Source organism: Panthera pardus, unplaced genomic scaffold (genome assembly GCF_024362965.1).
Source record: "Panthera pardus isolate Hobbes unplaced genomic scaffold, ASM2436296v1 HiC_scaffold_4, whole genome shotgun sequence".
NCBI classification, from domain to species: domain Eukaryota; kingdom Metazoa; phylum Chordata; class Mammalia; order Carnivora; family Felidae; genus Panthera; species Panthera pardus.
Window position 1 is genome coordinate 17,237,383 of NW_026526969.1, and position 18,089 is coordinate 17,255,471.

General features: G+C 62.6%; 2 protein-coding genes and 1 long non-coding RNA gene across 18 annotated transcripts; 2 read left to right on the plus strand and 1 right to left on the minus strand.

Annotated features, from left to right (window-relative positions):
- The first annotated feature begins 45 nt into the window (after window positions 1–45).
- HAGHL (hydroxyacylglutathione hydrolase like) lies at window positions 46–3,410 on the plus strand. Of its 16 annotated transcripts, none has more exons than XM_019437262.2 (9): window positions 46–315; window positions 882–956; window positions 1,305–1,369; window positions 1,460–1,577; window positions 1,665–1,773; window positions 1,851–1,954; window positions 2,185–2,286; window positions 2,636–2,715; window positions 2,979–3,410. In XM_019437262.2, the coding sequence occupies exons 1-9, from the start codon at window positions 46–48 to the stop codon at window positions 3,124–3,126; spliced, it is 1,071 nt and encodes a 356-aa protein (XP_019292807.1). In that variant the 3' UTR covers window positions 3,127–3,410. The 16 variants fall into 16 exon arrangements, 10 of the variants coding, with proteins under 10 accessions (XP_019292807.1, XP_019292808.1, XP_019292809.1 ...); XM_019437263.2 differs by having other exon boundaries at window positions 2,188–2,286; XR_002076709.2 differs by lacking the exon at window positions 2,636–2,715 and having other exon boundaries at window positions 1,851–1,934; window positions 2,979–3,090.
- A 35-nt stretch (window positions 3,411–3,445) lies between these two features.
- Window positions 3,446–10,719, minus strand: CIAO3 (cytosolic iron-sulfur assembly component 3). Its single transcript, XM_019437260.2, has 11 exons — window positions 10,587–10,719; window positions 9,291–9,386; window positions 8,454–8,597; window positions 8,041–8,173; window positions 7,402–7,536; window positions 6,992–7,110; window positions 6,640–6,769; window positions 5,872–5,944; window positions 5,239–5,376; window positions 4,655–4,812; window positions 3,446–4,419 (listed from the first exon to the last, which is right to left on the minus strand). The coding sequence occupies exons 1-11, from the start codon at window positions 10,650–10,652 to the stop codon at window positions 4,181–4,183; spliced, it is 1,431 nt and encodes a 476-aa protein (XP_019292805.2). The 5' UTR covers window positions 10,653–10,719; the 3' UTR covers window positions 3,446–4,180.
- On the plus strand, window positions 4,812–6,313 carry LOC109259628 (uncharacterized). Its single transcript, XR_008419234.1, has 3 exons — window positions 4,812–5,315; window positions 5,446–5,518; window positions 5,931–6,313. It is a non-coding gene; the product is annotated as an uncharacterized LOC109259628 (long non-coding RNA).
- Window positions 10,720–18,089: the final 7,370 nt, after the last annotated feature.

Genomic DNA, 18,089 nt, shown 5'->3' on the forward strand with positions numbered 1-18,089 from the left:
AGGGGACGCAGACATTCCAGTTAAGGCCTGGGGGTCTCAAGAGGAATGGCTCAGCTCCCGAGCCGGGAAGGCTTCGCGGAGGACGCACCGCAGCGCCCCGCGTGGCGGGGCCGAACGTGCGTGCGGCCCCCACCGGGCACGCGCGCGCCCCCGCCTGCGCACGCTTGTTCCCTGCGCCGGGGCGCGGGCCGGTGGCGGCGGCCAGGCGGAGCGCCGCGCTCCGCTCGGGCCCTGAGGATAGTGCCCTGGGCCCATCTCTGTCCCGCTGTCTCTCAAGCGGTCCGCGCAGTCGGGGGGCGGGCGCAGCCCTTGCGGGTAAGGGGAACATTTCGGGACCCGTGTCGCGCCGTGACGGGAGGGGGGCCTGAGGGGCGGGGCGGGCCTGGAGAGGGGCGGGGCCTTGACGAGGGGCGTGGCTTAGGCAGAGCGCTGAGCGGCACGGGAAGGCGTGGCTCAAGGGGAAGGCGGGGTGAGTGGGGCGGGGCTGGGGAGGTCGTATCGTCGCGAGGGGAGTGGCCTGAGCGTGGAGCGGGCGGTGCGGTCGCGGGGACCGGGCCGGCGGCGGGGGGGGGGCGGGGCCTGCGCAGCGGGCGGCGGCGGCGTTGGCGTCGCTGGGGGCTGGCCTCCGCACTTGGCCGGACCGCCTGAGCTTGGGGCGTTGGCTTCCGCACCGGTCCTCCGGGAAGTCCACGGAGCAGGGGGCGGGCTCCCTTTCTGGCCCCCGAAGTGTGTGTGGAGCCGACCCCTCCCTCGCCCAGCCCTGCTTTGAGGGAAGCCCCCGCCCAGGGGAAGGGGCTCAGAAGCGGGGGACCTCTCTAGGAGAAGACGCGGGGTGCCTGGACTTTGCGACCATGAAGGTCAAGGTCATCCCTGTGCTCGAGGATAACTACATGTACCTGGTCATCGAGGAGCACACGCGGGAGGCTGTGGCCGTGGACGTGGCCGTGCCCAAGAGGGTGAGGGCAACCTGTGGGCGGCGGGGAGCGCCGCGGCGGGCCTAGGCAACTTGGCCCCCGAGGGTCCCCCCACCGCCCCGACCACCCTGGTTGGAGCAGGCCTTTCCCCTATTCTCTAATCTGGAGTCTGCCCTCAAGTTAGGACCACGTCACCTCCGTTTTCCCCGTTCCCTGGTGCCTAACTGTTCTGTACGCACGGGGCGCTCAGATATCGTCTGCTGGGTCTCCCCTACCCCTACCCGTTCCTGGCCTGCCCGGCAGTCTGTGTACATCACACCTGGCGCCCTAGCGTGGGTGGGGGGCGGCCACCTGGCCCGGCCGAATCTCCCTAATTCCCATCCCTTTCAGCTGCTGGAGATCGTGGGCCGGGAGGGGGTGTCACTGACCACTGTGCTGACCACCCACCACCACTGGTGAGCGCGGTCGGGGCGGGCCGAGGCGCGAGGGCATCGCCCCTGCCCCACTCCGACCCGCCTCTGATCCTGCTTCCGCCCCGTCCGCAGGGACCATGCGCGGGGTAACGCGGAGCTGGCGCGGCTGCGGCCGGGGCTGGCCGTGCTGGGCGCGGACGAGCGCATCTGCGCACTGACCCGCAGGCTGGTGCACGGCGAGGAGCTGCAGGTGAGGGCCGGTCCGGGGGCGGGGTGGGGGGTGGGAATGGCGCCGCGGGCCCTCCCGCGTCACCAGCCGCTTGCCCCTCTGCGGCAGTTTGGGGCCATCCATGTGCGCTGTCTCCTGACGCCGGGCCACACCTCCGGCCACATGAGCTACTTCCTATGGGAAGAGGACTGTCCTGATCCGCCGGCTGTGTTCTCGGGTACTGGTCGCCCTACCCCACCAGCCCCACCTCCCTCTGACCCCGCCCCACCTTCCCTGACCTGCTCTCCTCCCCAGGGGATGCGCTGTCGGTGGGTGGCTGTGGCTTGCGCCTGGAGAGCACAGCTCAGCAAATGTATCAGAGCTTGGTCGAGACCCTGGGTACGCTGCCCCCCGAGACGGTGAGCCGGCATCCCTTGCCTTCCTGCAGGGTCCAGAGTCCCTGCACAACCTCCACACTCTGTACCTGCCTTGTGCCAGAGGTACAGAGTGAACCTTAGCCAAGGAGTCCAGGCAGATCAGGCCTGGGGTTCTGGGGTCCAGGGAGGGTCCAGGCCAGCCCGGGTGAGCTCCTTCCCCCATCACTGCCTGTGGCAGCACTGTGCACCCTCTGAGTGCCTCCTTTCTCCAGAAGGTGTTCTGTGGCCACGAGCACACGCTGGGCAACCTTGAGTTTGCACAGAAAGTGGAGCCCGGCAATGACCACGTGAGGGCCAAGCTGTCATGGGCCAAGGTGCGGCCACTCCTCTGAATGGCGAGGTTTGGAGGGTGGATGAAGATTGGGACGGAGGAGGGGCACTGCAGGGGGAGTCAGGCATGACTGGCCTGGAGTGATCAGACCTGGCTTAGCCTCGAGTATCCTGCTGACTGAGGCTCCTATTGGTGAGGGGAGGGATTGGTGGCCTCGGACAAGGGGCTGGGCAGCTGGCAGAACTGACCCAAGGGTGGCTGCCCTCAAGTACTAGATGGGGCGAGGCAGCCCTTCTTCTGCTCCTGCCCCCAGGAAGGGGCGGGGCTGAGTGGAGCGGAGTTGTCTGGGGCTCTCGAGACAAGGCTGTGACAAGGGCCTGTGGTCATTCCAGAAGAGGGATGAGGACGACATGCCCACAGTGCCATCCACCCTGGGCGAGGAGCTCCTCTACAACCCCTTCCTAAGGGTGGCGTGAGTACTGGTCGGCACCCCAGGCCTTCTTGCGGGGGCCCTGTGCCCACTCCAGGGGCTGTCCCACCGAGCAGGCTGCCTGAGGGCCGGCCTGCTGGCCTTGAGCCCGACTCGACAGCCACTTGGGCTCTGCAGGAGGTGCCAGGGAACTGGTTATTGGGCTGACTTGCACCAGGGAGAGGCTGCTCACTAAGTGTCCTCTGCCAGCACCCACCCGGCAGTGTCCCCAGGGAGAGTCCCCACGGCGCCCCCTCTCCCCGCAGAGAAGAGCCTGTGTGCAAGTTCACGGGGAAGGCGGCCCCGGCCGAGGTCCTGGAGGCACTCTGCAGGGAGCGGGCAAGCTTCGAGCGGGCAGCTGAGCCCCTGCAGCCGCAGGCCCGGGCTCTCCTGGCACTGCAGTGGGGGCCCTGAGCACACCCCAACAGAAGTGAGCCCCAAGTGGACCCACCGTGCGGCCCGGCAGCACATCTCTTCTCCTGCAACCCTCGGCACATTGAGCCCACAGGAGGGTTGCGTCTGGAACCTTCCATGGCCCCACCCAGCTGGCTGGCTGGCTTTGGAGGGTAGGCACCCTGGCAGGGGACATATGAGGCCCCTCTCTGGGGTGCATGTGAGCCCTGAGACCTGGGTGTTTGGGAAGCAGCCTAGTGGGGTGCACGGGGCTTTTGAACTTTGAATAAAGCTTTGAAAGACTTTTTTGATGCTGGTGGATGCTCTCGGAGAGAAACCATCGGGAGAGAGATCCCTTTATTAGACTTGGAACTTGGTAAGGAAAGGCCTGTGGGCTCAGCCTGATCTGTCCTCTCCCCCACTCCTGTAAGTGGAGAAGGCACTTCGTGCCTAGTCTCAGCGGTCTCTCTCACAGAGCCTGCTTCCCATCTGGAATTCTGCCCCGAGAACGCAAGCTGTCAGGTCCCAGAGGCCATGCCTGGCATCATCAGTGCCCAGTCCCAGGCGGGGCAGGTGCTGCACCCCAGCAGGGGGTGTCGCAGGCTGGGCGCCCTTCTCCTGCCAGCATTCTACGCCGTCCAGCGTGGTAGGGTTCCTCACGCTGGGCTCCAAGTTTGACCGGCCCGGCAGGCGCAGCCCATCACTGTCCTTCACAGCCTGGCTTCGGTGGGAGCCTGGCTCCTACTTTTGTTCTGCCTTGTGCAGCCCACGGGACCGGCTGAAACCCTCACACACTTGGGCCACAAGGCAGGAGTGGCCAGCACCCTGCTCGCAGAGCTGGGCCTGTGGGGAGGTTCTGGGACCTTGTGGACCATCTGACCTCCTGCAGTGGGCAGTCAGGACGAGCACACCTGTCCTGGCTATGGGTCCTGAGGCTCGTTTCTGTATGGGCTCCGGCACACCCCCACAGCTGACGTCCGCGTTTTGGGGGTGGTCCCCGGGGTCTCGGGACACGACCTTCCCGGGAGTGCGGGTGCGGGCTGTGGCGGGCCTAGAGGGCTGGCGAGGAGGCCTCCTACCACCTGATGCCGAGGCTGGAGCTGGCCTTCTCCACCGCGTGGTAGCTCGTGTGCAGCAGGCGGCCAGCACGCTCCGAGCCCTCGCCCTGCAGCCAGCACCTGTACAGTTCCTGGATGCCGGGTGCATCCTCCGGCGCCTCTGTCCTGACCATGCTATACAGCGTCTCCACGCGCTGGAGAAGCTCCTTGCCGGGCGTGTTGGGGGCCTTGAGCTGGCCTCCGCCGTTCAAGCAGCCTGTAGCAGAGCAAGACAGGTGAGCGCACGGTGACAGGGAGGATGCCTATACCGGGGAGTGGGGGAAGGGGCTTGGGAAGCACAGCACGACCCCTTCCCAACACCGGCCCTCCTGAGCCTCCTGACCCCCGGGCTCCGCCTCCACCCCTCCTGCCCTGGTGAGACACTGCCCGCAGCCCTGGTCCTGGAAAGGGCCCCCGTGCCCTCTGGGAGAAGCGGGCCCCACCCCAGCTACCTGCGGGGCAGGCCATGACCTCCACATAATGGTACGGGCAGCGCCCTCGCTTGAGCTTCTGCACCAGGTTCTGGATGTTCCGGAAGCCATAGGCCGCGGCAAAGTGCAGCACGATTTGGCCCTCCTTCTCCAGGGTTACCTCCTGGAAGTCCTTGTTCCTGGGGGGAGCACAGGCCAGGCTCCCTCGGTACCCGCCCCTGCAGGCACCTCTGCCCCCTAACCGGCTCCTCGGTGAGGGACGGGGAGGACAGGGATGGAAGGACAGGGTAGAAAGCTCGCTTCCGCCGTTAGGCAGGGGGCCTCAGTGTCCTGATCCTCCCTCCCAAGAATGGCCGTGAGGCGTGGCGAGGTCGCACAAAGCCCCCGGCCCTCCCTCCGTGGAAGGGAGCATCGTGTCGGGACACACCCTGTGCCAGGCGCGCCACCGTGGCCTTGGGGCTCTCACCCCCTGTGGTGTGGGCAGGGACGCGGACCGCTGGGTGGGGAGGCCGGTTCACGTGAGCGGGAGAGGAGGGCTGGTGCCCTGGGTCTTCCCCCACCCCAGCCTGCCGCCCTGTCCCCATGCTCCAGCCCTTCCCACCGACCTCAGGGGTCTGTAGGTGATCTCGTCCACGTGGATTCCAAAGAGCTCCCGGGCTGCGTGCTGGAACACGTGCTCCAGGTAGCCCCCTGAGCCCCCGCCCCGATGGCTGCTGGGCTCCTGGGCAGACACACTGCTGCACCTGGGGAGCAGAGCATGGCCTCGGTGGCAGCGGGAGCTTTCGGGTGACCTTTTGTCTCTCCCCTGTGAGGGAGCTGCTTGCTAGATGGGAGAGGAGTCCAGAACCCCCAGGGCCTCTGTCTGCGTGTCAAGAGGAAGCTCAGGTGGGAGAAATCGTTCCTCTGTTGAGTCACCTATTTGGGGAGCTCAGACGTGTGTCAAGTTTGGGACAGCTCTGATGACCATCAGTGCACTGTCCGTTGGCCATGTCATGAACTTGACCACCTCTGTGTGCACTGAGACCGGCGACAGGGCGGAGGCGGACCTGGCTGGGAGGAAGTCACGGTGGAGAAGAGGAAGGGAGGGGACGCAGAGCTGAGGTCCATCTGGGGACCGTCTACCCCCACGCCCTCACTGCTGCTGCTTGCCAGCGCGCCTGCAACCCCCCAACCCACACGTCGAGCTCCCCGACGCTGGATTCACGTTCTCCCCTCTGCTGCAGTGGGTGGTGACTTACAGACTGTCCAGGGGGGCTGGCTCCAGTTCCGAGAGTGAGATCCCTTCTTCTTCCAGCAGCTTGAAGACTTCTCCTACAATAAGACCCCAGCACAGGGGCGCTTCAGCTGAGATCTCAATCAAAACAGAACGCTGAGGAAACCCGCGTCATCTGCATCCCTGGCAACCTGTACCTTAGCTCCAGAGACCCAGATGTCCACCTCCTGGCTTATGGGTGGAGGGCCAACCTGGCCACTGAGGCGAGGAAGGACGCCACTTCTGAGGACCCTCAGAAGAGCCAGCCAGCTCCCCAGACCCGCAGCCCACCCTCCACCCTCCCAGCAGCGTGGCGGGGGGTGGACATACCCATCCCTGGACCCGCCGCGGTGCGGTCGTGGCTCCCCATGAGGTGGAGAGGGGCGGGCATGTGTTCATGCAGGGAGGCCCCCCATCCCCCCCCCCCCCCCCACCACTGTCTGGGTTCCTGAGCATTTTCTTTTCTGTATTTTAAGCACTTGGGAGACTGTGAGGCTGCTCAACTCAAAAATGGGGTGACTGGCCCATGTGAGTCAGAGTGGATGACGAGAATCCCCACCCGTCTCTTCATGCAGACTGTTTTAGAGCAAACACCCGGCCCTTTGGCCACACGTCCCCCAAGACAATGGAACAGCCGTGAGGTCTGATCTGGCACCCAGGGGAGGGCCACCGGCTGCCTCATGCATAGGGGCTGGCAGCTGCAGCCAGAGCCTGCGGGCAGGACCCGGGCAATACCACTACGTGGGACCCACACCTGTGGTGACAACACAATCCACATCACGAGTCTGGTAGTCCTGGCTGAAAAAGTCTGGTCTGGAAGCTTCCAGCTTTTTGTCATAGCAGGGCATGACCGTCACATGGTAGATGCTGTCCGGGGTCAAATGCTGCAGGGAAATGTGGAACTGTGAAGTCGCTGCCTGACCTGATAGTAAAGGAGCCCGCAGGATAAGGTGGGGGGTGACATCACAGGCGCGGCCTGGGACACAGGCGGCCAGCGGCCAGGATGGGACCGAGATTCCTCATGCGGCCATGTGCACATCGGAGGTCTTGGCTCATCTTTGAGAACAATGGCAGTGAATCGTTCACAGCTGGAATATTTTTGTTACCTGCTGCTGGGCAAAGAAGTCCTTGACCAGGGAGCCCATGACCTGCTGTGGGGACCGAACAGTGCTGAGGTAGGGGATGAGGAAGCTTCCGTGCGTCTTCTCCGCGTAGCAGATCCAGCCTGAGGCCGACACGGGGAACAAACGGGGTGTCTGAGCAGCTGGGCAGGGAGTGGCATGACCTTCTGGGGTGCACCGGCTTGTACGGGGAGTTTTGGTCCCGTTAAAGAATGTCCCTACTCTGCTGTCACTGCCGTGTGCTTCTAGCATCTGTGAGATCACAGTCTTGGGGAACTTGGTGACCCCAGGTGGCTCTCAGGGCAGCTCCTTCTGCCGAGGCGGCCATTGTGGCAGAAGCCTCGTGTGGCCCCACCCAGCGTTCCTGTCCCCCGTGTCCCGCAGCGTGAACACACCTGGGCAGGCGGACGCGAGCACAGGCAAGGCCTGCTGGGAGCCGGCCTGTCCTCGGAATCTCTGCACAAACTCTCGCTGGCTCTCAAGGAGACTGAAGTTCCTCGAGAAGGAGGTATCGAACACGTAGTGCACCCCTGCAACACAAGCACCCGCCTCACTGCCACGAAGCGTGGCTACATCGCAAGGCCCCGATCACACCCCTGGGAGCGGGGACGCCACTTTCCAGGGGCGCTTCAGCTGTCTGCACAGCGGCTGTCCGGGCCAGGCCACACCTCTTGTGCCCGCCCCATGTCATCCCAGGCCTGCTCCTGGCTCACAGAGATCGACCAAAGTCTTTGGGAGCCAGAGCGTGACAGGGGACCAGGGAAACGGGCCTCGAGGGTGATAATTTAAAAACAATACAAGGGGGAGCAAATTCCAGAGAATTCCAGGAATTCCAGACTGGAGGAGGACAGCCACGATTCAGATGGCTGCCTCTTAAAAGGCTCAGCTCTCATCTGTCAAACCCAAACTTCGTATCGAAGTCAACTCAGAACAGTTTCTGGTGCGTTTGAGTTCAGTGAGTCAGAGGCCGGAAGAGCCCCTCGCTGGACCCCGCACACGCTGAGCTCAGCACACACGCGAGGTCTGCTGCCTACCGATTTTCTTGAAGAATGCAGTCAGCTTCCTGGCGGTGTCTGTAGGGTTCAGCCCGAACTGTGCGGCCAGCGATGCCCTGGACTGGGGCGAGACGGACACGACAACCAGCTTCTGCTGACCGGGGGCCGCCGTCTGCAAAGCAGAGGACACATGCTCACTCGCTGTGTTTTACAGACTCCCAGGGGGCCAGCGCTGGGGGGAGTGCGTGCTGCCTCCGGCAGGGCGGGTCGCTTCCACGTACACGCAGGGCCCCACACCCCGGTGTGAAATCCTGACCAGCAATTCACGGGCATCCTGCCGACGAGACCTACAAGAGGCAGGAGGCACCAGATGGGCTGCCCTTGGCAGCGAGAGCAAAGGACACTGGGGCTGACGTCAGCTTAAAAAAGTCTCAAAGACGCCCACCACTTACCTTATTGGCATCTATAACCTTCCGCAGCTCCTCGTGGCTTTGCTGAGTGATGAGCACGGTCTCTGCCGAGGTGACACAGCCACTGCATGCCAGGCAGTCATCCAGCGAGATCTTGGCCTTCTCCAGCTTCCGGGTCCCTCCATCCTGGAAGGCACAAGCACTCGGGACTCAGAGGGCCTCTACGCAAGGACACGAGCACTCAGCATAATGGAACCTGAAGGAAGCCTTTATTCTCTGGCTCACAACACCGACAACCAATGTGGTGGGAGGCTGGCTTTGTGTGCCACTGAATTTTTAAAAATTAAATATTGGTTGGGGCGCCTGGGTGGCTCAGTCTGTGAAGTGTCCAACTTTGGCTCAGGTCAGGACCTCACGGTTTGTGGGTTCAAGCCCCTCATCAGGCTCCGTGCTGACAGTTAAGAGCCTGGAGCTTGCTTCGGATTCTGTGTCTCCTTCCCTCTCTGCCCCTCCCCTTCTCAAGTTCACTCTCTCTCTCAAAAATAAACAGAAAAAAATAAAAAGAGAGTGTCAGACGCTTAACCAACTGAGCCGCCCAGGGGGTCCTTAACTGGAAAATCTTACAGAATTAGAACTCACAGAGGGGGGAGAGAGGGAAGGGAAGACAGGAACCACCATCTGCAAAAAGAGCTCCCCCCGCAGCTCCATGTTCTGCCTCTGTGCCCCTCCACCGCCACCCCAGGCACCATCTCTGCCCTCCCAGCCGTGACGACAGTGAATCTGACCACTCTCATGACAGCGAAAGGTCCCATGATCTCCGTACCTGTGACTGGACGGAGCAGCAAAAACAGGTGTTTGACCATCTGGGCTGGAACTTACCTGAGTGACCTGGAAGTAACTGCCATCGTCTTCGATGTGGATCTTGGCCACGCCGCTTCCCGACCTCTTATCCACCTTCATGGGCTTGATGCAATCCTGTACCAGGAAGAGACCCCAAGTGGGGGCCCGAGTGTGTGGAGGTTACCGAAGAGGAGGGGCACCACCACATGGGACAGGGGTGCTTCCCGACTCTCTTCCTGCCACAGCAGCAGTCATGGCAATACAGCTGTCACCCTGCTTGCACAGGGGCACACGTTCTAACCCCTGCCAGCACTGAGGCCTACTCTGCAGCTCAGTCAGGGGAAGGCGGCCTTGGCTGGGCCTACACACTAACGTGCCTGCGGGCACCACCAGCCCTGACCTTTACTCTGTTCAGCACAAACCGAAGGCGTGGCCACACATGGAGAGGCAGTGTTACCCTGGCTACCAAGAGGACGCCCAGGAATCACCATTTCTGCATCGCTCCAGGAACACTTGGAGTCCCCGCCTTGCCCAGTGAAATGTTCTTTTTCTCTTCAACTTCGAGTTCTTGCCCTTTCTCGCTGTCACTACAAGAGTCTCTCTGGCCATTCCCTTCCCAGAGATGATCAGCCCCAGAAAGCCCTGGTGGGGGGGGTGGGGCCCTGTGCAAGCTCATCCCTGACCTCCGGAGCTGTGACCAGCCCCATGCCCTCCCCCTCCCACCCCTGTGTGTCCTGCGCAGCTGGTGCAGTTGATAGGCAGCTACACCGGCGAAGGCCGCCTCCCGCTTTCAAGTGTACCTGACCTGTCCCCTTTAGGGGCAAGCTAGGTCCTCCCCAAACCAGCACCTAGGACGACCACCGCCCCCCCCTCCCCCCCGTCACGGTAGGTGATTCCAAGGGACCTACTCCCCTGCCTTCCAAACTGAGATGGGATCATTCCCCGCCCCCGTCTACCAGAGTAAGCGGACAGGTTCGTCCGGCCTCAGTCCTGAGCCCGCCACTGCCCGGCTCCCGCCCGCTTCCTGCTGCCCACTCGGCACTCCCGTCCCCCGGTCGCGCCGAGGACAGCGTGATGACCCGAAACTACTTGTCCTATTGGGCGCTGCGGGATGGTGACCTGGCCTCGCCTCGCCTCGCGGCACAGGAACCCGGCTCGGGGCGCCTCCATCCCTGGCCTCGGGTCCCCATCGGTAGGAAGCTAGCCCGAGCGCCAGAGGCCCGGGGGCGGGGAGTCTGGGTTCCGATCTCGTTTTTCAGGGAAAGAAACCGAGCGGAGGGGAGTCCTCCCCCACCCCCCGCCAGGGACGGCCGCCACCGACCCGGGCCGCCCCACCTGAGACGGTCCGATGAAGTCATCCAGGTCTGTCAGCTGCAGCACCCCGCTGAAGGGCGACGCCATGGCGGCCGTACTGCGGCTGGGCGCGGGGCGCCGACGTCGCCAAGCGGCGCGAAACTGCGGGACTGTTCCGCCACGCTGCCGGAAAGCGACCCGCCTGGCGCATGCGCATCCGCGTCCCCCCGGGCCGCGCGCCCCCTGCCGGCGGGGCCCGTGCCGCGGGGGAGCGTGTCCCCTTCCCGGCCTCCTGAGCGCGGGCGGAGGGGCCGCCAGGACCACAGTGTCGCCTCCCTCACCCAGGCTCACTGCCGGCGGGATATGCGGCCCTGAGTCCTTGCCCTGGGAGCTTGCAGAAGCAGCAGCCTTGCTATACTTGGTCGCAGGGGCGCTCGAGACCCCAGAAGGGCGCCTGCCGCCCCCCCCCCCCCCCCCCCCCCGGGCGTGCAGTTCCTGTTGCAGAGCGAGGGAAATGGAAGTGACAGGGCGGGCAGCGCTCCCCACAACTCGGCGGCTCCGTGCGGAGCTTCTCTCACGGGCTCCGACACCCTGTTCTGTCATTTTGGGAGACCAGCTTGGGAAAGCGCCGTTTCCCTGTAAGGTTTGGTAGCGCGACGCGGGACTGCTGCTGGCCAGGCTCGGGCCCTGGGCCGTTATAAATCGTGTCGGGTCCAGTTTTATTGCCACTACTGACCCCTTTTTAGTGGGGCTTTCCAGACACCTGCAGGAGTTGAGTCTGGCACGTCCCGGTGTTCATCTCGTGTTTCTGAGGGCCCAGCCTGGCCTGTGCTCCCCAGTCTCCTTGCAGTACTTAACCCAGTGTGGACTTGAGTGCTGCTGACTCCCACACCTGCCTGTGGGCTTTCCCCGAGGCCCAGGGACCCAAGGTCCACCGGCAGGGGCAGCGTCCTCGGGCCCCTGCAGCTGCTCCTCTTGGCTGCCAAGACAGGACTTTCTCCTACAGCAGCTGGGTCAGGCTTTCCCTAGCAGCTAGGGGAGCTCCGCTTCCAGGCCCCCAGGCGCCACCCGTCCCCTGTCCCAACAATACCTGACCGAGGTCTGAGATACGGTGCTTGAAATCTGGACAATCCCAAGCGATTCTTAGAAGTGGGCGAGCCCCAACCAACCTTAGTTTCACCGAAATGCCCCAGAGTAGGTTTCCAAAAGACTCGTGAGAGTAACAAGCGGCATCGAGACGGGGGCCAGGAGTGAGGGTCCGTTAGGAGTGGTGGAGAGGATTTACACGGGAGGGGCCCTGGCTGAGGCTGGGGGGACAGGGAGGGTTCTCCCGACGCTGGAAAGGGGGGCTGCAGCCGGTAGGTGTGCAGAGCCGGGGTCCCTGCAGGGTGGGCTTCCTGCCTCCTTCCCCCGGAACCCCAGTCTGTGGGAGCGAACCAGGTGGAGCAAAGGGTGGGGGTGGACGAAAGTGGAAGAGCCCACGCGTCCATTGGCAGATGAGTGGGTAGACGGGCGAGGACTCAGCTGTAAAGCCGTGTAGATGAGCCCTGGTGACATGATGCTCGGCGAGAGAAGCCAGTCGAAAGGCCGCCTATCGTAGGATTCCATTTCTATGAAGCCCGTGAAATAGGCAACTCCACAGGGACGTTAAGCAGATTGGAGGTTGCCAGGGGCCCGGAGGAGGCTTCCGGGTGAGGTGATGAGAAAGTTTTGGAAAGCGAGGTAATCTTTGCACAACACTGTAACTAATGCCACTTAAAAAGGGTTGCTATGGCAACTTTTGTTGTAGGTATGTTACCACAATTTGAAAACTACTAATGTAATGTATCAAAAATCACGGAACGGCACCCTTTAAGTGGGCAGATTTTATGGCATGTGCATCTATATCTCAATAAAACTGGCTGCCCCAAGGTAGCTTTAAGAGGTCCGGACGCTGAGTGCACCCAGGTTGGCCTAGCATCGAACCGTCGGTCCCAGCATCCCCGTGCCGTGCCTGGGCGACGGTTTCTGGTTCAGACAACCTGACTCGGGATCTCTGATATCACCCACACCCTCACACAACAAGGGCCCCTCGAGGGTCTTTTACTCAATCGCAGCCCCGTCCCTGGAGACCTGGGGCTCTTGAGCAGACGCTGCGTGCACCTCCTCTGTGCACCTGCTCTCACACCTGCAGATTCTTTCATCATCATTAGTATTTACTGCACGCTTCCCGTGTGCCGGGGTTTACACACGTGGGGGAAACTGAGGGCCAGCTGAGGACTTGAGAGGCCGTGGGCCCCGTAGCCAGCCTGGGCAGCGGCTGTGATGCTGTGCCTGGGTGTCGGCACCCCTCTCCCTGAGCTGGGACAGGAGCAGAGCTTGGCCTCTGCTCTGGATGTGTCCCCAGGACCCCCTTTGCCCGAAGCTGGCCACCAGATCTTTGGGTGGGAGCAGACGCACATCAGAGTTTCACCGTCTGAGGAACCCGCCTGATGTTAGTATCCAGGCAGCTACAACAAAGGGCCACGACTGGGGGGTTTAGAACAACAGAAGTTTATCCTCTTGGTTTTTTTCTTTCTTTCTTTTTAAAATGTTTATTTATTGTGTGTATGAGAGAGAGAATCCCAAGCAGGCTCCGTGCTGTGAGCACGGAGCCCGACGCGGGGCTCGACCTCACGAGCTGTGAGATCATGACCTGAGCTGAGATCAAGAGTCGGTCGCTTGCCGACCTCTTTGGGCCGTGGACCTGGGGCGGTGAAAGAGCCGAGAAAAAGACGACAGTATAGCGAGGCACAGGGGACCCCGAGCCAACCGCCCGAGGCCCCGAGGTTTATTGTACATCTTCTTTTATACTTTTACAAAGCTACAGATCCACGACGATTAACTGTAGAAGGTTAGTAAGGCATGGCAACAAAGTACGTGTGGTTCAGCTGAAGCACAAACCTACGTTGCCGTTGCGTGCAAAGGCTTTCTTGCAGATACATAGGATGTGATAGGAATCTTTATGGCAGGATGAGAAACAAAGAGGGGAGTGAACACGCTGTGTTATTTACAGCTGGCTTCCTTTAAGCAAAACATCCTTGTCTGCCTGCTAGAGAACAGGCCACATTTCCCGAGGGCATTTCGCTCCATTCCTTTTGCATTATTTTTAACCCTATGATCTCGAGCTTTCTCAGAGATCTTGGAGCCTGAATGAATATGCCCCTGTGGTTATTGTGGTGTTCTGTTTCGCACAGTCGCTCAACCGACTGAGCCCCGCAGGCGTCCGCACGCTCTCAGTTCTTGAGGCCAGAAGTCTGAGGCCAAGGTGTCAGCAGGCCCAGCTCCTGGTGGCCGTGGGGAGCCCTGGGCGCAAGACAGCATCTCCCCAGCATCTGCCTCATCAGCACATGGACCCTGTGTGTCTTCTCCTGACACTTGTCACTGGATTCAGGGCCCAACCTACCTCCCAGCATGATCTCATCTCGAAACCCTCAGCTTAATTACCTATGCAAGGACCCGATTTCCTAGTGAGGCCCCATTTACGGGTTTGGGGCCCATGTTATTTGGGGGGCACTGTTCAACCCGCCAGAGCCCTCATGTCCAACTTTTGTGGGACCCTCAAGGGTCAGAGGACAGCTGCATAATGTGATGCATCTCACAGGTCATATGACTGCGCTGGCCCTGGGGTGCGAGACCAGGGCGGACCGCTCCCGCTGGGCTGTGCTGAGTCCGGCCGCAGGGTCTTGGAGGGGCGGGGACAGACAGCCTGTGTGCTGTAGGAATACATCCACCTAGGGTCAGGAAAAGTAAACGGCCTTTGTCTTTTCCAAAAAAAATTTAGGGGCCCCTGGCTGGCTCAGAAGAGCGTGCAACTCTTAATCTCGGGGTTGTGAGTTTGAGCCCCATGTTGGGTGTGGAGATTGTCTAAATAAACACTTAAAAAATTTTTTTTAACTTTCTCTTAAAATGTAATTTCAAAACACTACCTTCTCCAGGGTTACTGTTTTGTGCATCAAGGCCCCCCAAGATGTCGGAAAGGAGATGTGGGGTCCGCTCCCCCTTCTCCGCATGGCTGTAGGGGGAGGAGCGTGTGCCCAGGGACGGCCCGTGTGCTTGTGCTGTCCGTCTGCCCACCGGACCCACCCGGACACTTGTGGCTGGTGCAGAGGCCCTGGCCTCCTCATCGGGCACCGGGGTGGGGAGGGGCAAACAGGGCCCACGGAGGGGCTCCCTGTACAGCGGAGCCCCTGCCTGGTAGGGAGGGGGGTCAGGTAGAACAAGGCCGGCCCCCCACCCAAACAAGTGGTTCTGGCCTTCGGAATCTGCTCCCGTGCTGTTTGTGAACTGGGGACGATTTTGTTTGTGGGCCTGGGCGGCCACGGAGGGGTCTCCTTCCCACGTGAGGGCCTTCGTGCTCAGGAGTTTCTGAGTAAATCAGCCCAGGTCCCTGAGGATCATGGCTCTCCTGCCCCGTCTCGGTGGGTGTGGGGGCACAGCCTTCCAGGCCAGTCCCTGCAAACCTTCCACTCACCTGGGAGGCTCTCTGGGCCCTGGGCTGGGGTGTGGGGAGGGAGGGTAAAGGAAGAGCCCACTCAGGGAGGGTCCGCGTCAGGGTGGGACCCAGCGCCCCTTATGCTCAGAGTCGAGAGAGAAAGCAGTCTCTCTTCGGAGCACACACAGGCTCTGCGGGCAGTTCGTCCAGTGCTTGGATCGGGACACTCCCTGGTGGCCTGAGGTGTCCCGTTCGGAACCCACCAGCCCTCCCCACCCTCAGGTGCACGCCGGGCTCCTCGTGAAGCCAGAAGTGTCCCTAGGCTGGGCAGACACAGCGTTTTATTTGTTGAAGGAAATTACCGTGGGCAATGAACACATCATTAGCGGCATAATCAGCACACGCGCCTTCCCGCTGGGGACGCCACATCTTGTCAACAGGTGTAATCCGGCAAGAGCCCGGGGAGGCCGGGAACGGGCTGCAATTAGTAGCTAATGAGGACGCCTGCCATGACCTGTTCCTCCTCGGGAGAGACCGGTGTGGGCCTGAGGGGGGAGGGTCACAGAGAGAGCACTGGGGCTCCCAGGGTCCTGCCTCCACACCCACCAGGCGCAGGAAGCAGCAGAAAGAGCTCATCGGCCACACGGCCTCACTGCTGCACACGTGTCCCTGGGTCTGGGAGGTTGGCTCCGCTTCAGCCCTGGACGCCGAAGCCGTCTCAGTGGGGAGGCGCCGGCAGGAAGCCCCGTTTGCTTGACCAGGTGCCAGAAAGAGAGCGCCAGGAAGGCCCCGGGACATGGCTGGCCACTTTCTGTGGCTGGGCCTCTGGGCTGTGGCCTAGGAAGTGTGGCCGGGGGCACAGTCCACTCTTGGAGGGCGCGCCTGAAGCTGGTCAGGCTTCGAGGCCTGCAGCTCGGAGCGGGAGCGGGTGGGGGGAGCGAGGCGACTCTCTGGGGGCGGGTTGTGGGGCTCGTTTGTGGCGCTCTCCCCCTGGCCCTGAGCTGCCTCTGCGTCTGCACTTTGTTCAGCCCCCAAGTCATCAAGGGGGCCATCTGGGGTGTCTGGAGGCAGAGCTGAGACTGCTGGGTGGCGCGGGGCCCCCTCAGGAGCCCCCAGGCCTCCAGGCCCATGCACCCTTGGTGCTCACGTGCTTCGGCTCTGCAGCCCACCCGGCAGTCCCTCCACGTGTTGTACCTGCAGCCCCCTCGGCCGTTGCCGGCCACATCCATGCTCACGGCGGGCTGACCAGTCCAGGAACCCCTGGTCGGGGTGAAGGGGGTCGCAGTGTTGTCCCGCTGGCCTGGCCCTGTGAAGATGACAGGCTCAGAGACGGGCAGGGCCACCCATCCAGACCTCCCCGGGGTTGGGGATCACACACATGTCCGTGTTCACATCTGGCCCATCGGCAGCACCAGGTTGGTCCTCTGGGGCGCCTTCTTTTGGGGGACGTGGCATTTTCCCCACCCTGCTGCCACATCTGAGCTCCCTCCTGACTCATCTCTGTGGCCCCCCCACCGTCCCTGGCTGTGGCCCCTCTGATGCTGCCCTGCCGGCCACCCTCACCTAGCCCCCCCGGGCCCGGGAGGACCCCTCCCCAGCACCTTCCAAGGTGTTCCATGGAGCTCCAGGTGGGGCCGGCTCAGACAGCACCCCCCGGGATAGCTCAGGGGGCTTGACCAGCACAGTGACTGGAGGACCAGGAACCTGGAAGCCCACTTGGTTTTCTCTGTGTGAGGTTTGTATTGGTTCGTGAGGTCAGGCCTGGCCCACTGCCTGTGGGCGGGTGACCCTGTGCTTTGGGCCTCGGAGCCGAGCCCCGAGACGTCTCAGCTCTTGACGTTTCGGCACTCTTCAGCAGACCCATCCCAGGCTCCCTTCCCTGCTGCCCTGCCAGTCTCCGCTGGGGACAGCCTCCAGCTCACCTGGGCTGTAGCAGCTGGGGGTAGGGGGGGGAGTCTCCCACACTCCATAGAAGATGAGGTCTTTCTTGTGCTGGGGGCACTGGGAGGGAGGAGCCCGCTGCCTTGGTATAGATGGGGTAGGGGAGCCATTGTGCAGAACAGAAGGGCTCACGGCAGGGTCCGCTCCACCACTGCCCCGACGACGCTCTTCCGTGGCTGTGACCTGTGAGAGCCGCGGCTTGATTCCCCGAGGTCCTGGCTCGTCTCTCCATCTCGGCCTCGTTTTCCCTTCTGTGGTGGCATGGAGGAAGTGACCTGGGGCCACCTCCACCCTGGGCAGCCCTGACTTCCCCGTGTACCTTAGGGTCCTTGTCATCCCAATCCGGACCACTGCTCCCAGAGGTCACCCTGACTGCAGGAGGCACTGGGAGGTGGGGATGTGTCGAAGCCAGAGAACAGTGAGGAAGCACTTTCACCCTCCGATGGCCAGGTGAGCCACCTCCTGCCAGAGCCCGGTCACTCGCCCTTGGAAGCTGTCCTGACGTGCGGTAGGGTCCTTGTGGGTGGCCAGGGGTCTGAGGAAGGGACCAGACCTGGAGTCGGTGGGGCCAAGTAGGCCACAGGCCAAGTCTGGTGGGGAGGGGAAACAGGTCACCCCAGATGCCCTGGCTGCAGTGGCTTCAGAGCAGGCCCAGGACACCGGCCACGTGGAGGCCAGAGGCCAGTCTTGACAGACCCGGGGAGCTCCACAGAGAGCTGGTCCAGGGCCTGGTCCACGGTCAGCTCCTGGGTGATGGTGCCTGAGGCCATGAAGGAGGTGGCCAGCTGGGCTGGCTGGCCTATCCGGGACCTGGGCCTGGAGGTGGGCATTGCCCGTCAGCTTGGCTGTCAGGGAGGCACCTGTCCCACTCCAAAGTCCAGCTGGCTTCGCTCCTCCCTCCCCGTGCTTGAGCCACCGAGCCTCCAGCCCCGACGTAGCAGGTGCTCGGTCGGAAAGACGCAGTCTCCCTGGAGCACGTGGCCACTTCTGAGCACGAGGGTCCCTGCAGGCATGTCCTCAGCCCACACTGTGGTTCAGCTCCCTGCGGGGGAGGCAAGTTCTGCCCATCTGCTCCCAGTGACCGCCCAGGGACCCGAACGGTGCTGGGGTGGGGGGGGGGGGTCAGAGAGTGAGGGTAGCCCTGCGTGCTG